General features: G+C 51.3%; 2 protein-coding genes across 2 annotated transcripts; both read left to right on the top strand.

The window, feature by feature from the left end:
• Positions 1-133: 133 nt before the first annotated feature.
• Positions 134-10,347, top strand: LOC134408077 (sushi domain-containing protein 4-like). The gene is made up of 5 exons (XM_063140156.1): positions 134-163; positions 3,442-3,552; positions 6,321-6,533; positions 7,596-7,734; positions 9,029-10,347. Exons 2-5 carry the CDS (start codon positions 3,456-3,458, stop codon positions 9,387-9,389), a joined length of 810 nt encoding a protein of 269 aa, XP_062996226.1. The 5' UTR covers positions 134-163; positions 3,442-3,455; the 3' UTR covers positions 9,390-10,347.
• NCCRP1 (NCCRP1, F-box associated domain containing) lies at positions 9,709-21,899 on the top strand. The gene is made up of 7 exons (XM_063139777.1): positions 9,709-9,744; positions 11,628-11,772; positions 18,576-18,644; positions 19,153-19,240; positions 19,332-19,427; positions 20,948-21,089; positions 21,751-21,899. The coding sequence occupies exons 1-7, from the start codon at positions 9,709-9,711 to the stop codon at positions 21,889-21,891; spliced, it is 717 nt and encodes a 238-aa protein (XP_062995847.1). The 3' UTR covers positions 21,892-21,899.
• Positions 21,900-22,587: the final 688 nt, after the last annotated feature.

The following is a 22,587-nucleotide window of genomic DNA, read 5'->3' as shown; positions in this document are numbered from 1 at the left end:
ATCTTGGGGGTGGGGGTGTAATAAGCCCGGAAGGAGGTGGGGCATTGTCGTGGCCACTCCCACAAAGGGAGGGGCCATTCCTAATTGAAATTCGCCTCCGGGAGGCACGCTTACTTTTTGGCTACAGCCCGGTTGGAGAGCTGTGCGCCCCTCTCCGGAACTGGTCAGTCTTTGGGAGCCACGACTCGGCAGGCGGAGGGGGGGGGGTCTTTTGGGGGGGGGCGGAGGAGAGAAACTGAGGCGTGTCATTTGTCTTGGGCTGGGGGAAGAGGCGGCTCTTTTGCTGTGGGGGTGGGACGGACATCGAGGGCTCCTGGCCAGGTTGCGCTCACGAACGCCGCGACCCTCCGCTCTTGTTTGAAAGCTCTTTTCCGGGCACTTTTCGAAATTTTGGGTTTTTCTTTCCTCCCCACGTTCTTTTCTCTTGGTCTGCTTTTGACCTGGGGGCGCGGGGAGGGGGAGAAGTATACCAGCCTTCCTCAACTAGGTGCCATCCAGATGTGTTGGACTGCAACACCCATCGTTCCCAGCCAGCATGATGGGTGTTGCAGTCCAACACATCTGGAGGGTGCCCGGTTGGGGAAGGCTGCTCTGTAGCTTCTGTTGCTCTCTGATCCCTCTTGTTCAGGGAAGGCTCCAGCATTTGAACTTGTGAAGTCATTGTAAAAAGCTGCTTCTGAGCATATGCAGAATACTTCGTCTTACATCAGTGAGAAGCCCGGACCAGGTTGGTTTGTGGGTCTTCCAGATCTGCAGTGGTGAAGACAAGCAATGATCCCAAGAGGCCTCACACACCTTCTTTCGTGCACGTCCTTCTCTCTGATCAGACACACACACACACACACCCGAAAACGGACTTGTCTTCTTCCGTGCTGGTGGTTTTCAGGCACTTGTGATGCAACACATCTGGAGGGCACCAGGTTGGGGAAGGCTGTTGGACCTTTGGCTTATTTGCACTAGATCAGCAAGGATGTCCAGCTCCCCGGGGCTGAACACTATGCGCTTTCCCTCCTTCAAAGTGAGTCTGCTGGTAACAAGAGAGATCAGGGGAAGCAGGAGTAGCTGTGTGTGTGCCAAAGTATCTGTGGGTCTAGTACTGAAAGAGAACTGGGCTGAGCATGTGCTCAAAGGCCCCTTGTTCCTCTTTATGAGCGTTGTTTGCAGCCAACACCAGCTGGCAGACCTCAGGATTCCCATGAAAAAACAAGTAGTTCCTGCAAACTTACAGCCTGCCTGGCCTTGACCGAAGCCATGTTTCCAGCGCTGGTGACATCATCTGGGCCTGGCCTTTCGGAGAAGAGGTTGCCACATCTCCACTTCACTGTAGTCTGGTCAGGGAAAGAGGAAGTGGCACAAATGCTTGCAGCCAAGAGCCTGGTGCAAGAGGGTTGCTTTCTACATGCTCAGAGGCAGGCTTGATTACATTGCAAGCTCTTTGGCCAAAGCCATCTGGAACCAAAATGACTCTTCAAAAGCAGCCTTGATCCATTCTGGCAGGGATGCTGATGGACCACCGGAACGCAGCTCCCTGAGCGGCTCAGAAATTGGCCTTTAGGCTGAAAGAGGGTTGAGAGAGACCCCTGCGTTCACCTTTTACTCAACTGCTTCAGAAACTAACCTCAAGTAAAAGCTACTGAACTTGCACAGGATTTTCTCCTGCCTCTCTGTCCTCTCCACCTCTGTCAAACTATAGATTAACTCCTGGACAGGAACCCAGTCCCTTTGCTTATGTTATGCTATATAGAGTACATGCGTGAGGGTGAGGGGCTATGATTTCACCATCAGCTTGAGCCACAAACCTGGGAATTCAAGTGTCTTTCAAAGAGATTGGTTGGTTCTTCCATGACTGCAGCGTTCTGGCCTGGACTGCTCCCAGCTGGCCCTAATATCTTTCAGCTGAATGGAGGGTCCAGCAGCCCCACCCTGGTCTGGGTAGCCACACACCTCCCTGCAGCCATTGGCAACCTGCAGCCTTCACCAACCTGGTGCCCTCCAGATGTCTTGGACTGCCTTACCGGCTGGGCATGACAGCAGTTGCAGTCTGACACATCTGGAGGACACCAGATTGACGAAGGCTGATGGATGTGCCTAACAAAACATCATTCTACTGGAGATTGTGCTTATCATACAGAGCACTCTCCTGGGCAAGCTGGACGCCTCTCCAAGCCCTCCACCCCCCCTTCCCCTGGAGGTATCTGAGCATTGTGTGATGATTTTATTCCTGAGGATAGAGTAGGGCTCCTTTTCAGATGATTTGACGGCATTTTTATCCCATTTTCCTCTACTTTGTGCTGGATAATGGTATACTGGTTCTCTCCTCCACACCCATTTTTATCCTCATTGTAACCCCAGGAGGGGGCATTCAAGGTCACTCTAGGAGCTCTGGGGCTTAGTAAGGTAGGTGGGGGGGGGATGAATCTGGGACTCCTCGGTCATAGTCCAACACCTTTTAACCGCTGCGGTGTGCGGGCCATCTCCAAGCCATTGATTGACTTAATCAGAGCATTGTAATTTCTCACGTAGTGAAGTGTTTACAATTCAGTGATAAGCTGGAGGACGGGTTAAAAAGTTACCTTTTATGGAACTGCCAGGCTTGGTTGATGAGAATCACCCTTTAAAGACAACAAAACCAACAAACCCTAAGTACTTAAATTCATTACATTGTAATGAATTTAACAGTGAAGATGGCTGTACTTTTTCTCTGATGCATTCTGTTGAAAGGACCATACTTGGTTATCAAAAGGATAGTGGTGATTGTCCCAATTCTGAAAATTCTGATTAGGTTTCCAGTCCTCATACTTATGCAATGGGTTGACTTCTAAAACTAGGTGTGGGGGACGAGGGCAGAAGGCAAAACCTGCCCTTCTGCCTCCAGTGGTGGACTGATTTCTGAAAAATAAATCTGTAGTTATAGGAGCATTAATAGATTAAATCTGCATACATTGGCATATTAATTTGACCGTCATTCTGAAGGTGGGGGAAGCATTATTGATTTGCTTAGTTGATGTTTGAAAATATTACAGCAGGTAGCACCTTGGAAATTGGAGTGAAAGGGGACAGGCTCCCATAAGACGGTGGTTGTACGTTCTTGCATTTTAAAATAAAAACCTGCCAAATTATTCAGGGCCACCTTCTGAAACAATTAATCTAATGAAACATTGCCTCAACAGCCCTGCCTGGAAGCCTTTCTCTCTGCTCCTTATAAGTTAAGTTTGAGCCAGGTACGCTAGGCCTGGACAGTTCGGTTCCTTATGATCATTGCTTTGTAGGTGCTTGCACAATATAGGGAGACTGAAGGGCTGAGCTCAGCCCACAATGTAATGCTGCGCTCAGGTGTTCATGCAGGTGTGCAGATATTGACGTGAGTTTGCCTCCTCTGCTACAGGCTTCTCTGTGTCACCTGGCTCCTCGACCCTAAAGGCTTTTGTTTTCCTTTGCCAGAGCTGATAGCCCAAATGACGCCTTCTTGCGGGCCGGACCAATTCATCCACAGCCTCTTCGTGGGCCTGGTTCTCGTGGCTCTGTGTGACGCCAGTCTTTTTCCTGAAGAAGGTAGGCCTATGCCAGTGACTTGATGAGCTTGCTTGGTGGCTACTACTTTGTCTCTTTTACATTCTCTGGATGCTCATCACAGGGGCCTCCGTCTAGAGGAGAGGAAAGTGCAAGCTTTAGGATTACTCAGGGCTCTTTCTCGTTTGCCCTGGGACAAGGGACATGAGTCACTGCGGTGTTGAAACCGATGTGTCAATCAGCGGCCTCCTTCTGGCTACCAGAGCCTGAGCCCAAAAGTGTGGGGGTGAGGTGGGATAGGGGAGCTGCTTTTGTGCCCTGTTGGTGGCCGTCCACCCTTGGAAACTTAGCTGGGTCTCATCCAGCCAGCTGCTCCTGTGGATAAAATGAGTCGTGTGGCTACTTAGAGAGGCACATGGCTGCTGTGCCCAGCCCTTCCCTCTGTGCCATCTCCCCAGGCTTGCCCCACGGTCAGCAGATCAAGAGGCGCAAGCATCTAACTAGGTCTTTGGCAAGCAGCAGGGCGTGGTGCTTCCTGGTGGCTGGATGTGAGCTTCCCACGAACTGGGGGATTGCAGCCAGTGTGGCGGAAGGGGGCTGCGTTGCCCTCGCCTCTTTGCTTAGTTCGTCTTTGGCTTTTCCCTCTTGCTGGTGGATTCCTGCTTCTGCAATAGAGCGTCTGTGGGGAGAGCAGGCGGGGTGGCCACACCGAGGTCAGCAATGACAAGACGGTTTTGTAGAGTGACTCATCGTGACGAGGAGAAGAACCCGGAGTCCTGGGTCCCAGCGCAGCCTCCCTCTGGGCCTTTCCTAGCAGGCGGCACCAAGGTCTCCAACCGCCATTAGGGCAGCATTAAGTGATGGGGGGTCTTCAGGGTCCTTGGAAATGTTGCAAAGGATGAGGCGGGGGGCAGGAGGGCAGCACCGGGCCTTCACGCAGGGTGGTGCTGAGCACGGCCCAGTACAGAGAGGGATTTGTGCTGCCAGGGCCAACTCCCAGGGTCAGGCATGTGTGTCATTGCAGAGGGGCAGCCAGTGACCCCCTCCCCCTCCTGGCCTTTCTCTGGCTTACGTGGAAGTCTTGATAGGCCAAGAGTGCTGAAGGCCCCCCACCACTGCATTATTTTAGCCAGCCCCCTCCCCCTTGTCCTTCCTTGCCTGCTTCCCCTCCACACCTCCCAGGGTGGACCAAACTCCATCCCGAAGTTCTAGAACCCAGTGGTGTCATTATCCCATGAAGCTGATCAGTGGGAGATTCAGGACAGGTCAAAGGAAGGATTTCGTCACACAGCACAGAGTTAAACTCTGGAATTCACCACCACAAGATGCAGTGATGGCCGCCAATTTGGATGGCTTTCGAAGGGGGGTTAGACAAATTCCTGGAGGAGAAGGCTATCCATGGCTACTAGGCCTGATGGCGAAGTACAACCTCTAGTATCAGGCAGTAAGCCTGTGTGCACCAGTTGCTGGGGAACATGGGTGGGAGGGTGCTGTGGCACTATGTCCTGCTTGTGTGTCCTGGTCAACAGCTGGTTGACCACTGTGGGAACAGAGTGCTGGACTAGCTGGACCCTTGGTCTGATCTGGCAGGGCTCTTCTGATGTTCTTAACTTCTGTCGCCCATAGCCACCACCAGAGCCTTTGGCCATCAGCCTTCCCTAGCCTGGTGCCATCCAGATGGCTTTGACTGGCAGAAGCTCTCTGACCTTTCTGGTCCTGTCACTTAAGAAACCGGAACTGGGAGACGTTGGGAATTTAACCTGCGACTCTCTGCATGCAAAGCGTGTGTGCTGCAACCAAACTGTGGCTTTAATGGTGTCCAGATACTCATAGCAGATATTCTCACCACCCCCACCTCCACACACCTGCTATGGAGTAGCTCTCTAGGGACCCTCTTGATTCTTTTTTTAAAGGAATATTAAAATTCTGCTCGAAGAGAAGCAGAATTCTGTGGCCTGTATAAATTATGCCAATGAGAAAAATTGCAGAATTGCCCTTGCACTGTATAGCTTCCGCCATTTTGACTGTGCTATGTCAGTTCATTTTGACTCAGGAGCCATATAGGGGGTGAAAGAGAGATCTCTGACTTCTGGCTCGTGAGATGCATGCTGAAAGCATTTCTTTGCAAACGTAAGAGCCAGGAAGTTAGTTTTTGAGATTCTCAAGAAACAGAGTTCTACACCACCTGCTGTTGCATCCGGGCCCTGCCTGGAGAGGTGGTGCTTTCCTTTTGAGTGTGTGCCCTACCTCCAAGGCAGGGGCCGTAGATCAGTGGTCAAGCCCCGGCTTTTCATGGGGAAAGTCCTGGTTGCATCTCCAGGTAGAGCCGGAAAGGCTCCTGCCTGAAACCCTGGCAAGCTGCTGCTGCCAGTCCGTGTCGACAGTACTGGGCTAGATGGACCCAGGGTCTGACTTGGTCCAAGGCAGCTTTGAATGTTCCTATGGTCTTTGTCCCTCTTCTTAGATGCCTTAATCAAGCTGTTTTGTCTCGTCTTATGGCTTGTTCATTTAAATCAGCCTTCCTCAACCTGGGGCGCTCCAGATGTGTTGGACTGCATCTCCCAGAATGCCCCAGCCAGCACAGCTGTAGTCCAACACATCTGGAGCACCCCAGGTTGAGGAAGGCTGATTTAAAGGGTTCTCAGTCTTCAGACAGGACAGGAGACAGATCACCACAGCATGCTCTGATTTGGTTGGAACGAACCGCAAAGGCATCCCGCTCGTAACACGCTTGTCGTCCCAGCCTCCTGGGCCTGCCTCAGATCCGCCCCCTCCTTTTCAGCCCCTCTTTCTGTGCCTTTGCTCCGCAGGGTGTGGAATACCGGACCTTCCAGCTCACAACACCTACCACTGCCAGCCCCCGCTGTGCGAGGGCCCCCTGGGCTCCGGCTTGTTTAGATCGGGGACCGTAGTGGAGCTTTACTGCCAGCCAGACTACGTCCTCGCCGGCCTGCCCGGCCTCTGCATCTGCCAAGGCAGGTGGTGGCACACGCTGAGACATGGGGTGTGCAAGCCCCAGGGACGTAAGTAGCACAACCTCCCGTATGTTTGGTGCCCGCCTCTTTGCACGCCTTCCTGCTGGCTGAAAGCAGAACGGACCAATCGAAATAAGCACAACTTGCACGCTTGACTTTCCCCAAGGGAACCGGCCCAACAGCAGGGTTCGGAGTTCAGGACATGCCGGGGCGGGGTGGGGGTGGGCTTGTGCTCCTGCGCCATCTTGTGGACAGCGCTGCCACTGCAGTGCAGTCGCTCACTGAGACTTGTTGCTCTTGAGGAGGTCCTGCCCTGTCCATGTCTCTCTGGAGGGGGAAAGAGCCCACAGAAGGACCCTGCGGAGGCAGCTGCCCATGAAGCTGCAGTTCTCTTGGCCTCGCTGCTGCTTCTCAGCATGCCCATGCGCTTCTGTGACATTTGGGAGCTAGGGCTGCTGTCGCTTCTCCCGCTGTGACTGGCCTGCAGTCACCCAGTGCCATTATGGCTGGGTGAGGACTAGAACCCGGGTCTCCCAAGTCTCAGCCCAAGACTACAACCACTACACCACGCTGGCTCTGTATTAACTTGCTTCGTAGTGATGATGATGATGATGATGATGATGATAATAATAATAATATTTATTTATTTGTTACCCGCCTCTCCCTCTGGATTGAGGCGGGGTACAACACAAATAAAAACACCATAAAATACATACAACTAATTCAAACATTCAAAACCAGGGCATCATTAAAAGCAGCACACCATTAAAAAGGGCATCTTAAAATTCAGCCGGGTAGGCCTGCCGGAAGAGATCAGTCTTTATGGCTTTCTTAAATTCTGGAAGACTGTTAAGTTGACGAATCTCTCCTGGCAGGCCATTCCACAAACTGGGAGTGGCAGAAGGAAAGGCCCTCTGGGTAATAGTTGTCAGCCTTGTTTTTGATGGCTGGAGTAAATTCTTCCTGGAGGACCTGAGTGTGCGGGGCGGATTGCATGGGAGAAGGCGATCCCGCAGGTACCTTACCTGGTGCCCAGGTAGCAACAATAATAGCCTTCCTTAAATCTCTCTCCCCCTTCTCCCCCCCCCCCCCGCCCGCCAACGGCTGTAGCTCTGCATCCCCACAGGATTTTCACTCTCGCCTCCATCCCTTTGGTCATAACTGCTGCGGTGACCCTCTCAGCCTTGCTGGGGATGTTCATGGTGTGCGCGCTGCTGAAGCTGAGGTGCTCCATCTGCAGCTGCACCAGGTGAGTTTGAGAACCTGACCTGCTAACAGCAAACTCATTCTCCGAGTGACAGTTCTTATGTACCCAGAATGGCACCACCCATGTAGGCTTCAGGAACTCCAAGCTTTGCAGAACTATTAAAAAAGATTAAGGGAACTCAAAACAACCCAGTGAGAAATGCTCACACTCAGTGTCCGTGACTGTTGGCTGGGTGTGTGTGTGGGGGGGAGGGGGGATGCAAGACCAGAAGGGAGGAAAAATGGAGTGGAGTATCCTGGAAGAGAGGCTGGGTGTAATCCTGAACGGAGATGCCCCACGCCACAGCTTTTTGTTGCAGACTCTGGCAAGGTAGACCAGTGCTATTTCTAAACTCCAGGCAGGAGGCTAAGAGTAAGGTTATATCCAATGTCTATCCTGCTTAGAGTAAATCCATCGAAAAGACTGGGACTTAAGTTGGTTATTTCAGAGGGTTTACTCTAAATAAAGAGCCTCGTGTGGCACAGTTTCTGCAGCTGAAACTCTCCCCACGGCCTGAGTTCGATCCCAGCGGAAGCTGGTTTCAGGCAGCCGGCTCGGGTCGACTCAGCCTTCCATTCTCCCGAGGTCGGTAAAATGAGTACCCAGTTAGCTGGGGGAAAGGTAATAATGGCCGAGGAAGGCAACGGCAAACCACCCCACTATAAGGCCTGCCAAGAAACCGTCAGCGAAAGCTGGCGTCCCTCCCTGAGTCAGTAATGACTCAGTGCTTGCACAAGAGGTTCCTTTCCTTCCTTACTCTAAATAGGTCTAACATTGGGTGCAACCCAAAGTGGCTTCATGGTTGAGATGGGTTGGGGGGTGGGGGGTCGGTGGCAGGGGAACACTTAAGAACACCAGAAGAGCCCTGATGCTGGATCAGACTGAGGGTCCATCTAGTCCAGCCCTCTGTTCACACAGTGGCTAACCAGCTGCCGAGCAGGGACCCACGAAGCAGGATATGGTGCCAAAGCACCCTCCCGCCCATGTTCCCCAGCAACTGGTGCACCCAGGCTTACTGCCTCGGATACTGCAGGTACTTCTTGGGTCTCGTCTAACTTCTTCCAATATTCCAGCAGACTAGCTGCTCCTGCTTACTCCCTAGAGCCTGAAGGTCTGGCTCCCCCAAATTCTTTGCTGCAATGTCTCCCTCCCTTCTTCAAGGTGGGGATTTCTGGCTTTCCCAAACTCTGTGCCTACAGTGACACCGTCAGACCCTTCTCCAAGGCCGGGATCCAGCCTGGCTCAGAGACAACCTTGGGCATAACCCTCATGGTGCAATGTCTTCTCTCTCCGTCAGCAGTACGTATGAAGCCTTGGACGACTCAGACACAGTGGAACATGTGGACGAGCTGTTTGTGAGCCAGCCGGGTGGTGCCCTGGCACCCCTGCCCTCCTACGAAGAGGCGGTCTATGGCCACACAGGGGAGCCCTTGACACTTGGGGGCCACGGCCCAACCCCGCTGGTCCTTTCCCAAGACATGCTGGCCTGCCCGGGACTCTATGGCCCAAGCCACGTTCCTGGAGGAACCTCGTTCATGAACAGACCTCCTTCATACCAAGAGGCCTTGGCTGCAGCCACGGCAGAAGCCGAAAACATCCCAGGAGGAGAACTGCCCCCAGCCAGGCTGCCAGGCCTTCGGAAGGAGGACCACCCTTAGCTCTGGGTGCAGGACTCGAACTCAGACTGACTTGGAGGCAGAAGGTTCTCCCCTCCAAAGGACTTCTGCCCCTGCAGGGATTAACTGCTGGGAATGTCACCAGGAAGCCCCCAAGGCTACTGTAAGGGTGCCTTCCAGATGTGTTGAGCTGCGACGGGCCGGGAGTGATGGGCGTTGCAGTCCAGCACCTCTGGAGGGCACCAGGTTGGGGAAGGCTGGCATGCACAGTTTTCGGCAGGAGCTCCATCCCCTTCTGATCAAATGCTGTCATGGGAGCAGAGGAGGGACTGTGTGCCATTCAGGCCCGTGCCCCACCTCGATGCCATTTGGGGACGACGACGACAACGACTATGGAGTGAGTCAGATTTCTGTGTCAAGAGACAGCTTGGAATTCCCTCCTAAGAATTTGGTTTTGTTTTGTTTTTTTAATTGACATTTTGATTCTTTTTTCTCTTTTAAAAAAGTGTTTTGATTGCCCTATTGAAACCACTGTAAGGTGGTGGTTGGTTTTTCTTTTCAGAGTAAAATGTGAATGTTAGAATCTCACCTGGAGGTGCTGGTTCACTGGTGGGATTCCTCTCAAATGTTTTGTTCAGTAAGTGCCCCCCCCCCCCCCGATTCTGCTCTGTGCTTTCTGTGGTTCGTGTAAGCTGAGGGGCGGGTTTGTACATATGACGACAGGGAGGCGGGTGATGGAGGTGTGTGGCTGGCTGGCCCCGCCACAGATAAATCTCCTGCACCGACCAAGCAGGGGGACCCTTATTAGTGGGTGGGTGGGTGGGGGCTGGTCCTGAGCTCTGTTCCCTTTGTTAACAGCCATCAATTTGCAGGAGCAGGGAAGTAAAGACCTGAGTTGGGGTTTTGCTGGAGAGCCAAGCGTAAAAGCAAGGGGAGCACTTGCAACAACTCCAGGGTAATGACCTCGCCCCCACCCCAACCAGCAGCAGTCTTGCTTGTGAGGATTCTCACTAACATACCTGAATGCCGTTTGTGTTCAATGTCTTTTTTTAACGCTACAATAAAAACTCCTTATTCTGTACATAAGGACTGTTTTTTACTTCCACTAGAGTGGCGAGAAAGTGAACTTTCAGGCGTTAAAGGTAGAACAGGGGAGTTGTTGGATTCTGGTGGAATGAGTTTTTTTGGATGGATGTATTTGTTAAGTTGGCATTCTCATCCCCCCCCCCGCACACACCCCCCCGCCGGCATCCCTCCAAGTGAAACGCAACCTCTGGCAGAGTCCTGCCTCTCAAGGTTAGTTCTGAAGGTGTGTGAATCCAAGGAAGCACCCCCCCCCATCTGCCCCTCCCTGAGCCATATGGGGCAGGTTGTCATTCTAAGGTGGTTGAGGAAGAAATAGACTTTGCGTAGGGTGGGGCCAGTCCATGGGCGGGTGAGCGGGGTGTACACATGCCTCGATCTGCTTCCTTTTGTCTTGTCCGTGTGGCCACGCCAGGTGTCAACTGCCTGCTGGACCTGTTTGCTAAGTAAACTGCCTCCCTGCTGCTTCCCCTGGAATGTAAAAGGGCTTTATTTGGGGTGGGGGAGAGAAAACCTGTACTCATGGCTGTTATTTATTACGTTTATATATCCCGCTCCGTTTCCTATCCACAGGAGATGGGTGGGACAGCTCTTGCAGCCTTAAGAGTTACGGCTGCAGGTGCTTCTGTCAGGTGCAGCTTCCCTCATCCCCAAGCTGCTCCTGCCACCATCCCCCCCCCACTTTTTAATTCCACTATGAAAGTTATCCTAATCAAGAACTAGATCTCTGCTGGAGCAGATCAAGGAGAGAGCCGTATAGTTCAAGATGTTGTCTCCAGGAGGACAACACCCTCCGCCTCCCACCAGGCCCCTGCTGCTGTCCTTCTACCAGCAGCTGCTACTCGCAGGTAGATTGCCTCCAAAGCTGGAGGTTCTACTTGGCTATTATGTCTCGGCCCCTTTTGAAGCCATCTAAGGGCGCAATCCCTGTACCTGTTTAGACAGAAATAAGTCCGGTGCGAGGAGGAAGTTTGCGCATCTCGGTGAGCCTCCTCCTGGCGGGGTGGGGTGTTCCGGAGTCAGCCCGGCCTGCTGCCCCTCCCCGGCTTTGCAAAGGCGGGGCCGCCTGCCCAGGCCTCCTGGAGGCCCTCGGCACCGGCGCCCGCGGGCTCTGTCGCTGCTGCCCCGGCTGGGATCATGGCATGGCAGCAGCAGCAGCAGCTGAAGCAGCAGCCCCGGCCGCCGCCGCCGGCGAAGGCGCAGCCCGACTGGCAGCAGCGCTTCGACGCGCAGTGGGGGCTGAGCCGCCGGGGGGTGCCGCTCCCCCCCGACGCGGACTGGCGAACCCGCGGCGCCCTCAAGCCCTTCGAGAGGAACCTGCTGCGGAACCCCAACCCCGAAGGTACTGGGCGCGGGGGGCCCCCTCGGCTTTTCCCTCCTCCTCCTGCCTCGCTGGCGTCCTCGCGCGAAGCAGGCCGGCCCAGCCGTGCGACGCGCCCTAGACGGCAGCCTTGGGCTGCGTCGGACCGACCTCCTCCCGGTGTGCGGGTCCTCGGCCCCTCGGCAGCCTTTGGAGAGAGGCCGCCGCCCGGCAGCTTCCTTCCCGCGGGGCTGGACAGAGCTGTTCAGCGTGAGGTCCGGCAGCTCAGGTTGAGCAAAACCTTTTGGCTCCTAAGTTGAGCCGGCGCCAGACACGACCATGCTGCAGCGTCACATTTAGAAGCAAGACCTATGAAAGCATCCTATCAGAACTAGTTTTCCTCTGCATTTTCGCTGGGAGAGGTTGATTAGTCAAAGAGATCACTGTTCTTCTCACCTATATTTCTTGGAAACGAAGCGGCTTTCAAGGAACAAGCCATGTTTGCAGTATGCAGGCGTTCAAGTTCCACTGATGTCTTAACATTTTTGGCTTTTGCAAAACCGCCATGTAAACCCTGGGTGGGCACCCTGCAGCCCTTGGTCCAATTCCAAACAGGTGGATGGAGCCCAGAGAGAGAGAAGGAGGGGGCATTGGTGGAAAAGCCAAAATGGCGCAATGAAAGCCCGGTGGGGTGGCGTGAGGAACCCTCTGCGAGTGAATCAGTTCACACGTCTTGCAAAGACCATTTTGTCCTTCCCCAGCCAGGAAGGAAGAGCAAGAGAGAGAGAATTGGCAGCACTGCTGTGATGTCACAGAATGTTGAAAAATATTCAAGCAGCTCAAATGAACACCATTGAACACCACATCCAGCTAGGAAGCTGCAAATAAATGGATTGGGATAATAGGCACCATTGCACACTTGTAATCCAAAGGCAGGTAAGGCTTCTTGGCACTTTACATTTGAGCAATTAGAATGTTTATGGACATTCCATGGTGACACAGCTGCACAGCAAATGACTATCCAGGCTAGTGGGCCATTTCATGACAGGGCTAAAGGAGATTATATATATATGAATGAGCTGGCGCAGAGCAGTAAAACAGCAGTTTCTGCAGCTGAAACTCTCCCCACGGCCTGAGTTCGATCCCAGCGGAAGCTGGTTTCAGGCAGCCGGCTTGGGTTGACTCAGCCTTCCATCCTCCCGAGGTCGGTAAAATGAGTACCCAGTTAGCTGGGGGAAAGGTAATAACGGCTGGGGAAGGCAACAGCAAACCACCCTGCTATAAGGCCTGCCAAGAAAACGTCAGCGAAAGCTGGCGTCCCTCCAAGAGTCAGTAATGACTCAGTGCTTGCACGAGAGGTTCCTTTCCTTTCCTTTTCTTTTGGAGCTTCCTCCAGAATCCTTCCAGCCAATTAACTGGAAGTATTCAAAGGAACCTGGAAGAAGGGGGATTGATAAGTCTGGCTGTTATTAACCCAGTTTCCAGTTGCTGGTGTTCATCAAGCTGCTGGAATGCATTCTGCTACATTGGATTGATTTGATTGAAACACGTTTATATCCTGTCTTTCTGTCCACGAGGACCTTTTCTAATGCAGCTTAACAGTAAAATAAAACATCCCCTAAAGCAATCTTGACAAAACTAAAAACCACAGGCTAAGAAGTCACAGCACAATAAAGGATATCACGGCAGTGTAATCAGTAGCTAGCAGCAATTCCAGGCATGGTTCACTTCTTATTTATCTCCAAAGTTGCTGAATAATCTTTTTGCCAATTTGTGAAAAACAATTATGGATGGAGCTGAGCAGGACTGCTTCCCAAGGCCTTCAAAAACTACTTATTTTATTTTAAATCATCCTCTGAGGCCTTCCTCCAGGTGCACCTGCCAAATGAGCCAAGGCAGGTAAGGCTACTGGAGGAAGGTGGCTCTATTCTGCTGCTGGTTTTAATTCGGTTTTATGATGTTGTAATTGTTTTATTCTCTGCTGCTGGTTTTATCTTGTTTTTATTTTGAGCTATTTTTATTTCTTGTTTTAATGTCTGTACTATATGTTTTTAATGTACTGTACACTGCCCAGAGATCTTCGCTTATTGGGTGGCTTAAAAGTACTGTAAACAAAAATAAATAAATAATGACATCAAAAATTTAAGATGCCCTTGCCACACCTTCCCTCCTCAGAGTTTGTGGCAGCTCACAATAAAAATAAATAATGTAACAGTTAAAACACCTTTAAGTGTGCAAATAAACATTAAATGCTAAAACGCGAGTGCAGAAATAACCGCACCGCAGCAATCAGGATATTTAAAATATTCAAAGAGCTGCCATAAATTAAAAGTACCAAATTAAAGTTGCACACTAAAAGCCTTGCTAAAAAGAGGGATTCCTGAGCCTTGGTGCAGCCTAGTCAATGTTATCACAAGGACTCAAATGCTGCTGCACATCCTGTGGTGGTGCTGGGGGGGTGGGGGTGGCGAGAGACAAAGAGCAAAGACTCCGTTCCTCACCCACCTGAGTGGTGATCAGGCAGGTGTGTATATGGAGGGAGGAGAGGCTAAGATATCCAGTTAGGTCAGTCTTCCCCAACCTGGTGCCCTCCAGCAGGTCACTGGGAATTGTAATCCAACATTATTATTATTATTATTATTTATTTATATAGCACCATCAATGTACATGGTGCTGTACAGATAACACAGTAAATAGCAAGACCCTGCCGCATAGGCTTACAATCTAATAAAGTTGTAGTAAACAATGAGGAGGGAAAGAGAATGCAAACAGGCACAGGGAAGTGTAAATAGGCACCGGGTGGGGTGAAGCTAACAGTATAGAGTCAGAACAAACTCAATATTTGAAGGCTATAGGGAAAAGAAAAGTTTTTAGCTGAGTTTTAAAAGCAGTGATTGAGTTTGTAGTTCTCAAGTGTTCTGGAAGAGCATTCCAGGCGTAAGGGACAGCAGAAGAAAAAGGACGAAGCCGAGTAAGGGAAGTGGAGGTCCTTGGGCTGGCGAGAAGCATGGCATCAGAGGAGCGTAAGGCACAAGCGGGGTAATAGTGTGAGATGAGAGAGGAGAGATAGGCAGGAGCTAGACCGTGAAAAGCTTTGAAGGTCAACAGGAGAAGTTTATATTGGATTCTGGAGTGAATTGGAAGCCAATGAAGAGATTTCAGAAGTGGAGTGACATGGTCAGAGCGGCGGGCCAAGAAGATGATCTTAGCGGCCGAGTGGTGGACAGAGACCAGCGGACTGATGTGAGACGAAGGAAGGCCAGAGAGAAGAAGGTTACAGTAGTCCAACCGAGAGATAACCAGTGCGTGAACGAGAGTCTTGGCAGAAGAGACAGACAAAAATGGTCGAATCCTGGCAATATTATACAGGAAGAAACGACAGGATTTAGCTACTGCCTCGATATGAGGAATAAAGGAGAGTGAGGAATCAAATATAAAGCCAAGACTACGAGCTTCCTTGACCGGAGTAAGCGTGACATCGTTGACAGTAAGAGAGAATGAGAGGTGAGGAGCAGGTTTAGGAGGAAAAACAAGCAGTTCAGTTTTTGCCATATTAAGTTTCAAATGACGATGAAGCAGCCAGGCTGAGATATCTGAAAGACAAGCCGAGATACGATCGTGAACATCGGGGGAGAGTTCCAGAGATGAGAGATATAATTGTGTATCGTTGGTGCTATTTCCGCTTTCTGGAGTCCTAGAGCCCCATCACTCTTTTCTCTCCTCCAGAACCTGCCTCCTCCGTTCTTTGTAATGCTAGAAGTGCCCAGGATCAGGGCTGGTAGCCAACATGGTTACCTTTCAGGCGCCAGGTCAAGACTTTTCTCTTCTCCCAGGCATTTAACAGCATTTAACAATCGCTAAGTTTGTTTGTTTTTTAACAGCCCTCAGAACTGTTGTTTTTAAATGGATACCGTTGTTTTTATACTGTTTATGTTTTTGATGGTTTTAAATTTTGTATACTTTTTTTGTTTTTAATATTCACTGTTTTGACTTTTGTAAACTGCCCAGAGAGCTCCGGCTATGGGGTGGTAGATAAATGTAATAAATCGAATCAAATCAACCCTAAGCCACAGCCCTTCAGCACTATATAAAACACAGGGGGAAGATTTCGAGCAGAGAGGAAAGCAAGCAAGCATTTTCTTTCCTCTTTTCTCAGTTCCTAAAACTTCCATTTAGCAGCTAACGGCTTCTCTCCGTCTCTCCCTCCACCCTGCCAAGTCGAAGTGCCCTAGTACCCAGGGCCGGTGCCAGACTATTTTGCGCCCTAGGCAAGGCGAGCTCTGGACGTGGGTGCAGAGCTACCTCACGGTGGTGTGTGTGAGAGGGTGTCGCTTGCACTGTCCCAAAGCTTATTGGGGGTGCAGCCGCGCCCCTTATTCTGAGGAGCAGCCCGTGGGCGTCACTTGTTCCCCGCAGCCCGTCCGAACTCCTTTGGGGCGCAGCAGCAAGGCCGGGCACGCCGCTTCTGTCTCTGACCATGCGGCTGCTCCTGTGCCTCTGCGCGCCCTGTGAGGAGGGGCTGCGAACGAGCCCTGGCTGGCTGGGGTGGTGGTCTCTGTCCCACAGTCTCTGCTCGGTCTCCAGCGGCTGCAGCGCCCAATGGGGAAGGCGGCTCACCAGGGCTGCTGCTGCTCCACACTATGGGCCGTCTCCCCGGCCCACAGAGCCTTCGGCTGTCCCCCGGCCTGCTCCTCTTCCGTCTCCTCTGTGTCGTCTCCAAGGGTTTTGCAACAAGCAACACATCCCACCCACACCCGCGGGCAGCAGAAATGAGCGTCGCCTCCCCGGGGCCTCGGATTGCAGCTGCAGGAAAAGGCTGGCCATGCGGGGGCGCACGCAAGCCAAGCCCCCACCCCCCAAAACCTCCAACCCCAGGAGTGGGGAGAGGGGGCAGTCTGTGCCCCTCTGACATCTGCGCCCTAGGTGGCTGCCTAGTTGGCCTTAATGGTAGCACCGGCCCTGAGGTCAGGGTTGTTATTTTAGCACCCGAGCTAAAAATAAATAAATCCCACAAGCACCTCTCTCCCTCCCAGCAGTGAAAACACAATCCTAAGTAGCTAACAGTTTGGTGTAATTAGAGTGACCCTACGGAAAGGAGGACCGGGCTTCTGTATCTTTAACCATTGTATTGAAAAGGGAATTTCAGCAGGGGTCATCTCAGCAGGGTGAAATTCCCTCTTCATCACAACTGTTAAAGCTACAGGAGCCTTGCCCTCTTTTGTAGAATGACCAGATACAAAAGGCAGCAGGGCTCCTGCACCTTGAAATGTTGTGATGAAGAGGGAATTTCACCAGGTGCTGCAGGCATACCCATGACACCTGCTGAAATCCCCTTTTCAATACAACTGTTAAAGATACAGGAGCCCTGTCCTCCTTTTCATAGGGTCACCCTAGGTGTAATGTGACAACACCCAAAATCTGCTGCCTGAAGCCGTTGCCTCATTTTGCCTTATAATAGGGCCAGCCTGACTAGAAGACTCCTGTTTCTGGTTGGCTGGGCGCCACATCTTAGGATGTGGAGGGATACATGCTACAACTTCTTGTTGCAGCGCCTCACATTCATGTGTGTGCATTTGTACTTTATATTTAAAGGTCGTTTGGAGCTTTACCTTCTTGAAAAAAACGAGGCCATAGCAGGCAGCTCTTTGCTATGCTGAGCTCGGGGGTGTTTTAATCATGCTTCATGGAGGCCTTTGGGTGGGGTGGGGCAGGGTGGACTCAGCCAATTCAAACCTATCGGTGCGGTAACTTGAGAATTGCCCGGACCTGCGGTTGGTTTCCCAGCCCAGAGCTCCAAACAGTTTGTCACAGGCCTTGTTGGTGCTGTCAGCCTGGGGGTGGGGGTGGGGGAGGCGAGCCGTAATTATAATAATTAATTGGCAATCAGAACCCTTGCATGTTTGCAAAGCAATTCCGGACCTCCTAGGCCTCACCCGTCACTGCTAATTAACACGTCGCTTTCTTGTGGCGACGGCTTGTTAGATTTCATTGTTGCAGGGAGAGAATGAAGGCCCCCCCAGCCCCAAAACAGAGTAATTTGGCCTTCTGTGGAAGCTCATGCCATTAATAGTGTAACCTTGTAGGTGTCTACTCAAAAGCAAGTCCCCGGGAGTTCAGTGGGGCTTACTCTGAGATAAGTGGGTGTCGGATTGCAACCTAAGGTCCCTTTTCTTTTCAGTTGCTACACAATCCAAACCACAATTCCCCAACCTGCTGCCCTCCAGATGATTTGGACCACAACTCCCAGCATTCCCAAACATTGGCCCTGCTGACTGGGGCTGATGGGACTTGAAGTCCAAAACATCTGGAGGGCACCAAGCTGGGGAAGGGTGGTCCAGAATGTCCTAATTTCTCGGGTAAATTAGAGCAGTCCTTTTCCTCCTAATCGCAGTCCCAGACCTGATGCCACCGGCAAAAGAAATACACTCCACATATGCCCAGAGGTACTCTCTCCTTTGTGATAGTTTCACATGTCCCAAGGCTCAGCCGATGGAAATAGGTGCAGGAGCTGAACCTGGCTGAAAAATTAAGCCTTTTTGCCACAAAAATCTAAACAGCCCCTCAAATCCAAGCACAAATTAAAATGGGCAAAAATCACAGGTAAGTTGTTCTCTTAACTCCTTTCCGTGAGCTTTGGGTGGAACAACTTCCTGGCCGCCATGGTTTGCCTCGTAGGAGGGGCAGCTTCTGCTGATGGGTAATAAATATACACCATCCCATTTTTAATCCAGTCAATTTACTGGAAGCTGGACCGAAGTGTGGCTTAGGTCAGAGAAGTGGCATTAGTGTGAACGGGAACCCAGCTTTCTTGCATTGGTCTTCCTCCTCTGCTTCCCTTTTTGCAGGGGTGAATGTTTCTGAGCCAGCTCCTCCGTGCTCACCTGAGGCACCCTGCAAGCCTCAAGACTATGAAGGTAAATGGCGCAAGGGCGGGTGAAAGGGTTTGTAACCGCAGGAAGTCTGGGCTCCTTCTTACAAGCTTGGACTTAGTTGGGATTTGCCACTTGGGGTCTCTTGAATATTCCGGCCCCCGGGAGTGGGTGGTCTGTCCCTGAGCACCTTCCTTGATGGGATGCAACACTTTAAAAAAAAATGACCTGAGGGTATAGTGTGCTTTCTGCATATGCAGAGGAGTTGAGAACGTAAAACAGGTTTGTTCTTTCTTCCTTTAAAACCCCAACAACAAAACTTGCTCTAAGCTTATGTTTACTTTTTCCTGAAGTTGCATTCTGTCAGAGGTGAAAGGCATTCAAAGTTGTGTGTGTGTGTGTGTGTGTGTGTGTGTGTGTGTTTTAAAAAGAGAAATGGGGTAAACACTCTGTACATGCTCAGGGTCACTCAGCATCTTAGGACACAGAAATTAGCCACTACACTTATTAACCCCTTTCTCTTCCCTTTGGCTCACTTTACCTCTCCTCACAGGCCTTTTCAAAGGCTGGCAAATTAGCACTGAGCCCGTAACTGCAGCCCACAAGGAAGTCCACCCAAGGTTCGATTCGCTACGCTACAGGTGAGTGCCTTCCTGGAGGAGGGCTGATGGGCAGGTTGAGCCTCTTTGGGCCTGGTCGGCACACCTCCTGCTGTCCTTTTGTCTTTTCTAGCTGGTGCGTCAAGCAACAATGCATAGACTTGCTGGCTGAAGGCCTGTGGGTGGAGCTGCTGGATTTGTACCAACCAAACATCACCGTCCTGGACTGGTAAATGTGGAGTTGGAGGGAGGGAGGGAAGGCAGGCTGGGGGTTCATTTTCCTGGCATTGGATCCATGCTCCTTATAGGCCTGGTTTGCACATTATCTGTCTGGCAGATAACTGAACAAACCATGGTTTGTTTTCTCAGTCCCTGGATAGTTTATTTCCCTGCATCACAACTGTCTCTGCAATACTGGCATGTAAAGAGGGTGGGGGTTTGCCCACTTTTGCCTACTGTCTCTGTAGCCTGGCAAAACAACACATCAGCAACCCACGATTCTGGGTTTTCATGAAACAGCAAGCCATTGCTTAAGCAACCTGCAGTTCACAACGCAACAGCAAGCCATAAATTCTCTTCGTGGCTGGTTCATTGTTAACAACCTATACTTAACCCATAGTTTTGGGTTCAGATGTAATAACAACCCACTATTCAACAAACCGTAGTTAATTAATTAACCCACTAATTCAATGATGGTTTGTCATTATGTGTGAACCAAGTCACTGACCAGGTTTGGACGACACACCATGGCTCATCGTGGGTTATGTAACCAGTGTTGAGTTGCATCACCTGCAGGCACCATATTGCATATTCAACCCCTGCCTAGGGAATGGTCCTGTAGTGTGAACCCAGCGAGCATGGGTTATGCGAGGGTTAAACAACCCTCACATAACCCTAAAACAGACCATGTATTACGTGAGGGTTATTGAATTCTTGTATGACCCACACTTGCTGGGTTCACATGACACGACAATCCCCAAACAGGGCTAGCATATTCAAAATGGCAGCCGCACATGTCCCTATGTACCACAACCTCACTGTGGCTGTCATGTCATGCAAACAGCCCCAATGATTGGAAACGAAATGGCGTTCTCCAGGTGCCACTGAATTTCTAAGAAGAGGTGTTGGGGCTTAATGTGACCTGGAGGTAAACGTTCTGATTTTGGAAGCTTGACCTGACCTGCCAGTCCTAAGGATGCAATGATTATTTGGCCTCCGCTCTGTGCAATAAGAGATTCACTCAAGGGCCATGTGCAGAGTCCGTGGCAGAATTCTGTTCATGAATCCCACGCCCCTGGCCCTGTGCTGCCTCCAGCCCCATTCAAACGAAGTTGCATCAAGATGTGTTGGGTGGGGTGGCCACAATACTGGCTGGGACTTGAAAGTCTAATTGCTTTATTAAATGCTCTCTCTCTTCCTCCAAAACAAGGTGTCAAGGGGCTGAACCGGAGAAACTCCCAAGTGTGCTTTCCGTGTAGGATATTGTGGAAATGCTTTAATAGATAGATAGATGCCCCTAAATACTCAACTATTAAGGTGAACGCCTCCTATGTGCACCACTGGAGGGCAGCAGTTGTCCAATGATAAAATCGAGCGTGTCTCAGTCTCTACTGCACGGAGAAAAGCCCGTGGCGGCCAGCCGTGCAGGCACTGGTGTAGCTAGAAGCATTTTGCCACCAAGGTCTCCGGTGCCCGTGGGACACTGGTGGTCAGCTGGCCAGCAGTAACGGAGCTCCTTCCTTCCTTCAGGTATGAGAACAGCAAACTGGCCAACTCTGTTTACGAGCTTCACGTCCAACTCCTGGGCACTGATGAGGCCACGGTGATTGGTGAATTTCGCCATGTGGCAGAGGAAAGACCACAAGATGGAGAGAACAAGAACTGGCAGGATGTAAGGACTGGGCTGGGAAGTGTGTTTGGTCCCCATCCCGCCTCCTCTGACCCTGCAATCTCCACCACCACTGCTCATTCCCTGATCTCTAACGCCAGGTCCGTTTGGAGCTGCCTGTGGTTGCTCAGTGATGAACCAAAACACTTGGTGCATGGTCAGAGGAACTCTTTCCATGAAAATATTATTTTTTCCGTATTGCATTGATTGATGAACACACTGTGATTGGTAGGGGGTTCTAAGTCTGAACCAATTTATGGTGTTGGATTTTGTTGGAGCACTCGTGTTATGAATTATAATTACCTGGGTTTTTTTAGCATTTAGGATGAGCAAAGTCAAGACAACCCTCTGGGGGTGGATTATTGCTGTCCCCACATTACAGGCGGGGAAGTTCAGGCTGAGAGAGCATGGCCCATGGCTGTGCAATGAGTCTGTGGCAGAGGTCTGGTTGCGTGGGATTTGAACTCAGACCTCCCAGGTCCAGTCTGACTTTGTTGATTGAACCACCCTGACTGCTGTACCCACCCCACCCCCAATTTTTCCTGCATCAGAGGTGTGTGTAAGATGGAGAGTGAGTGTGAACAAGTGGAGGGTACCTGGGCAGCATTTCTGTGGTTTTACCTAGAGGACTGAGACCCTTCCCCCATCCCAACTTCTTTTCAAGGTTTCTCACGTCTTCCAGCGCTATGGCCCCGGTGTGCGCTACGTCCACTTTCTGCACAAGACCAAGCAGGTTGAGACGCTGGCAGGGCTGCGCCGCACGAGAGCAACGGACAGCAGCGTCTCTGTACAGCTGCGGGACTGATGGTGCTCAGGGCCGGGGTGGGCCGGATCCAGCTAGAGTTGTGGGCCAGTAGGGCTCCAGGGTGTAGGGGCCACCGGAACTAGAAGTTCTTGGCACTAACTAAACATAGACATGAAAGTGGCATCTCCGTAGCATTTTTGTGGCGTGTGTGCATATCGAGGGAAAGGCATCCTGCTCGTGTTCAAAGGCAGGCGTTCTCGTCTTTAGTATTATACCTCATCTTCCTCGTGGGCAGAAAAGTGGTACCGGAAACAGGTTCAAGGGCTAATTCTTGGTCTCCCTTTCCTCAAATTAATCCCTACCTACATCTCTGACACCAGTTAGCAACCTCTTAACAAGTGTGGGCTCTCCTTTACATGCCACACAACGGAATCCAGTGCATGTTTACTCAGAAGTAAGACACCTTGTGTATGCTGGGGCTTATCCCTGGTAAGTGTGGCTGTGATTGCAGCCTCTATCACTGCATCTGTCCGGTGGCAATGATAACAGGCCTACCTTGAAGGGGTGTTTATGTTAAGGCAGTTCCTGGGAAATACTTGCTTTTTGGGTGGTGCGAGGTGGACGTGTGGGGGGCGGGCAGCGGGGCGGGGGGAGAACTGAGTGCTCCATCTCCTCCAGGGGAGTTGCAGGTGCCACAGCCACTGAGATGGAAACGTGGCACATATAACTCCAAGTATATTGGAAGTAGATGGAAAC

This window comes from Elgaria multicarinata, chromosome 13 (genome assembly GCF_023053635.1).
Source record: "Elgaria multicarinata webbii isolate HBS135686 ecotype San Diego chromosome 13, rElgMul1.1.pri, whole genome shotgun sequence".
Lineage (NCBI taxonomy): Eukaryota > Metazoa > Chordata > Lepidosauria > Squamata > Anguidae > Elgaria > Elgaria multicarinata.
The sequence above is the reverse complement of the archived record's forward strand: the minus strand, read 5'-3'. Positions and strand labels throughout refer to the sequence as shown.

Excerpts from the sequence above, each read along its gene's own strand:
- NCCRP1 (XM_063139777.1), top strand. The coding sequence starts at position 9,709 with ATGCCATTTGGGGACGACGACGACAACGACTATGGA. Across the intron at positions 18,645-19,152 it reads CAAGCCTCAAGACTATGAAG|GCCTTTTCAAAGGCTGGCAA; the intron begins GTAAATGGCGCA and ends CTCTCCTCACAG. Across the intron at positions 19,428-20,947 it reads AACATCACCGTCCTGGACTG|GTATGAGAACAGCAAACTGG; the intron begins GTAAATGTGGAG and ends TCCTTCCTTCAG.
- LOC134408077 (XM_063140156.1), top strand. The coding sequence starts at position 3,456 with ATGACGCCTTCTTGCGGGCCGGACCAATTCATCCACAGCCTCTTCGTG. Across the intron at positions 3,553-6,320 it reads CAGTCTTTTTCCTGAAGAAG|GGTGTGGAATACCGGACCTT; the intron begins GTAGGCCTATGC and ends TTTGCTCCGCAG. Across the intron at positions 7,735-9,028 it reads TCCATCTGCAGCTGCACCAG|CAGTACGTATGAAGCCTTGG; the intron begins GTGAGTTTGAGA and ends TCTCTCCGTCAG.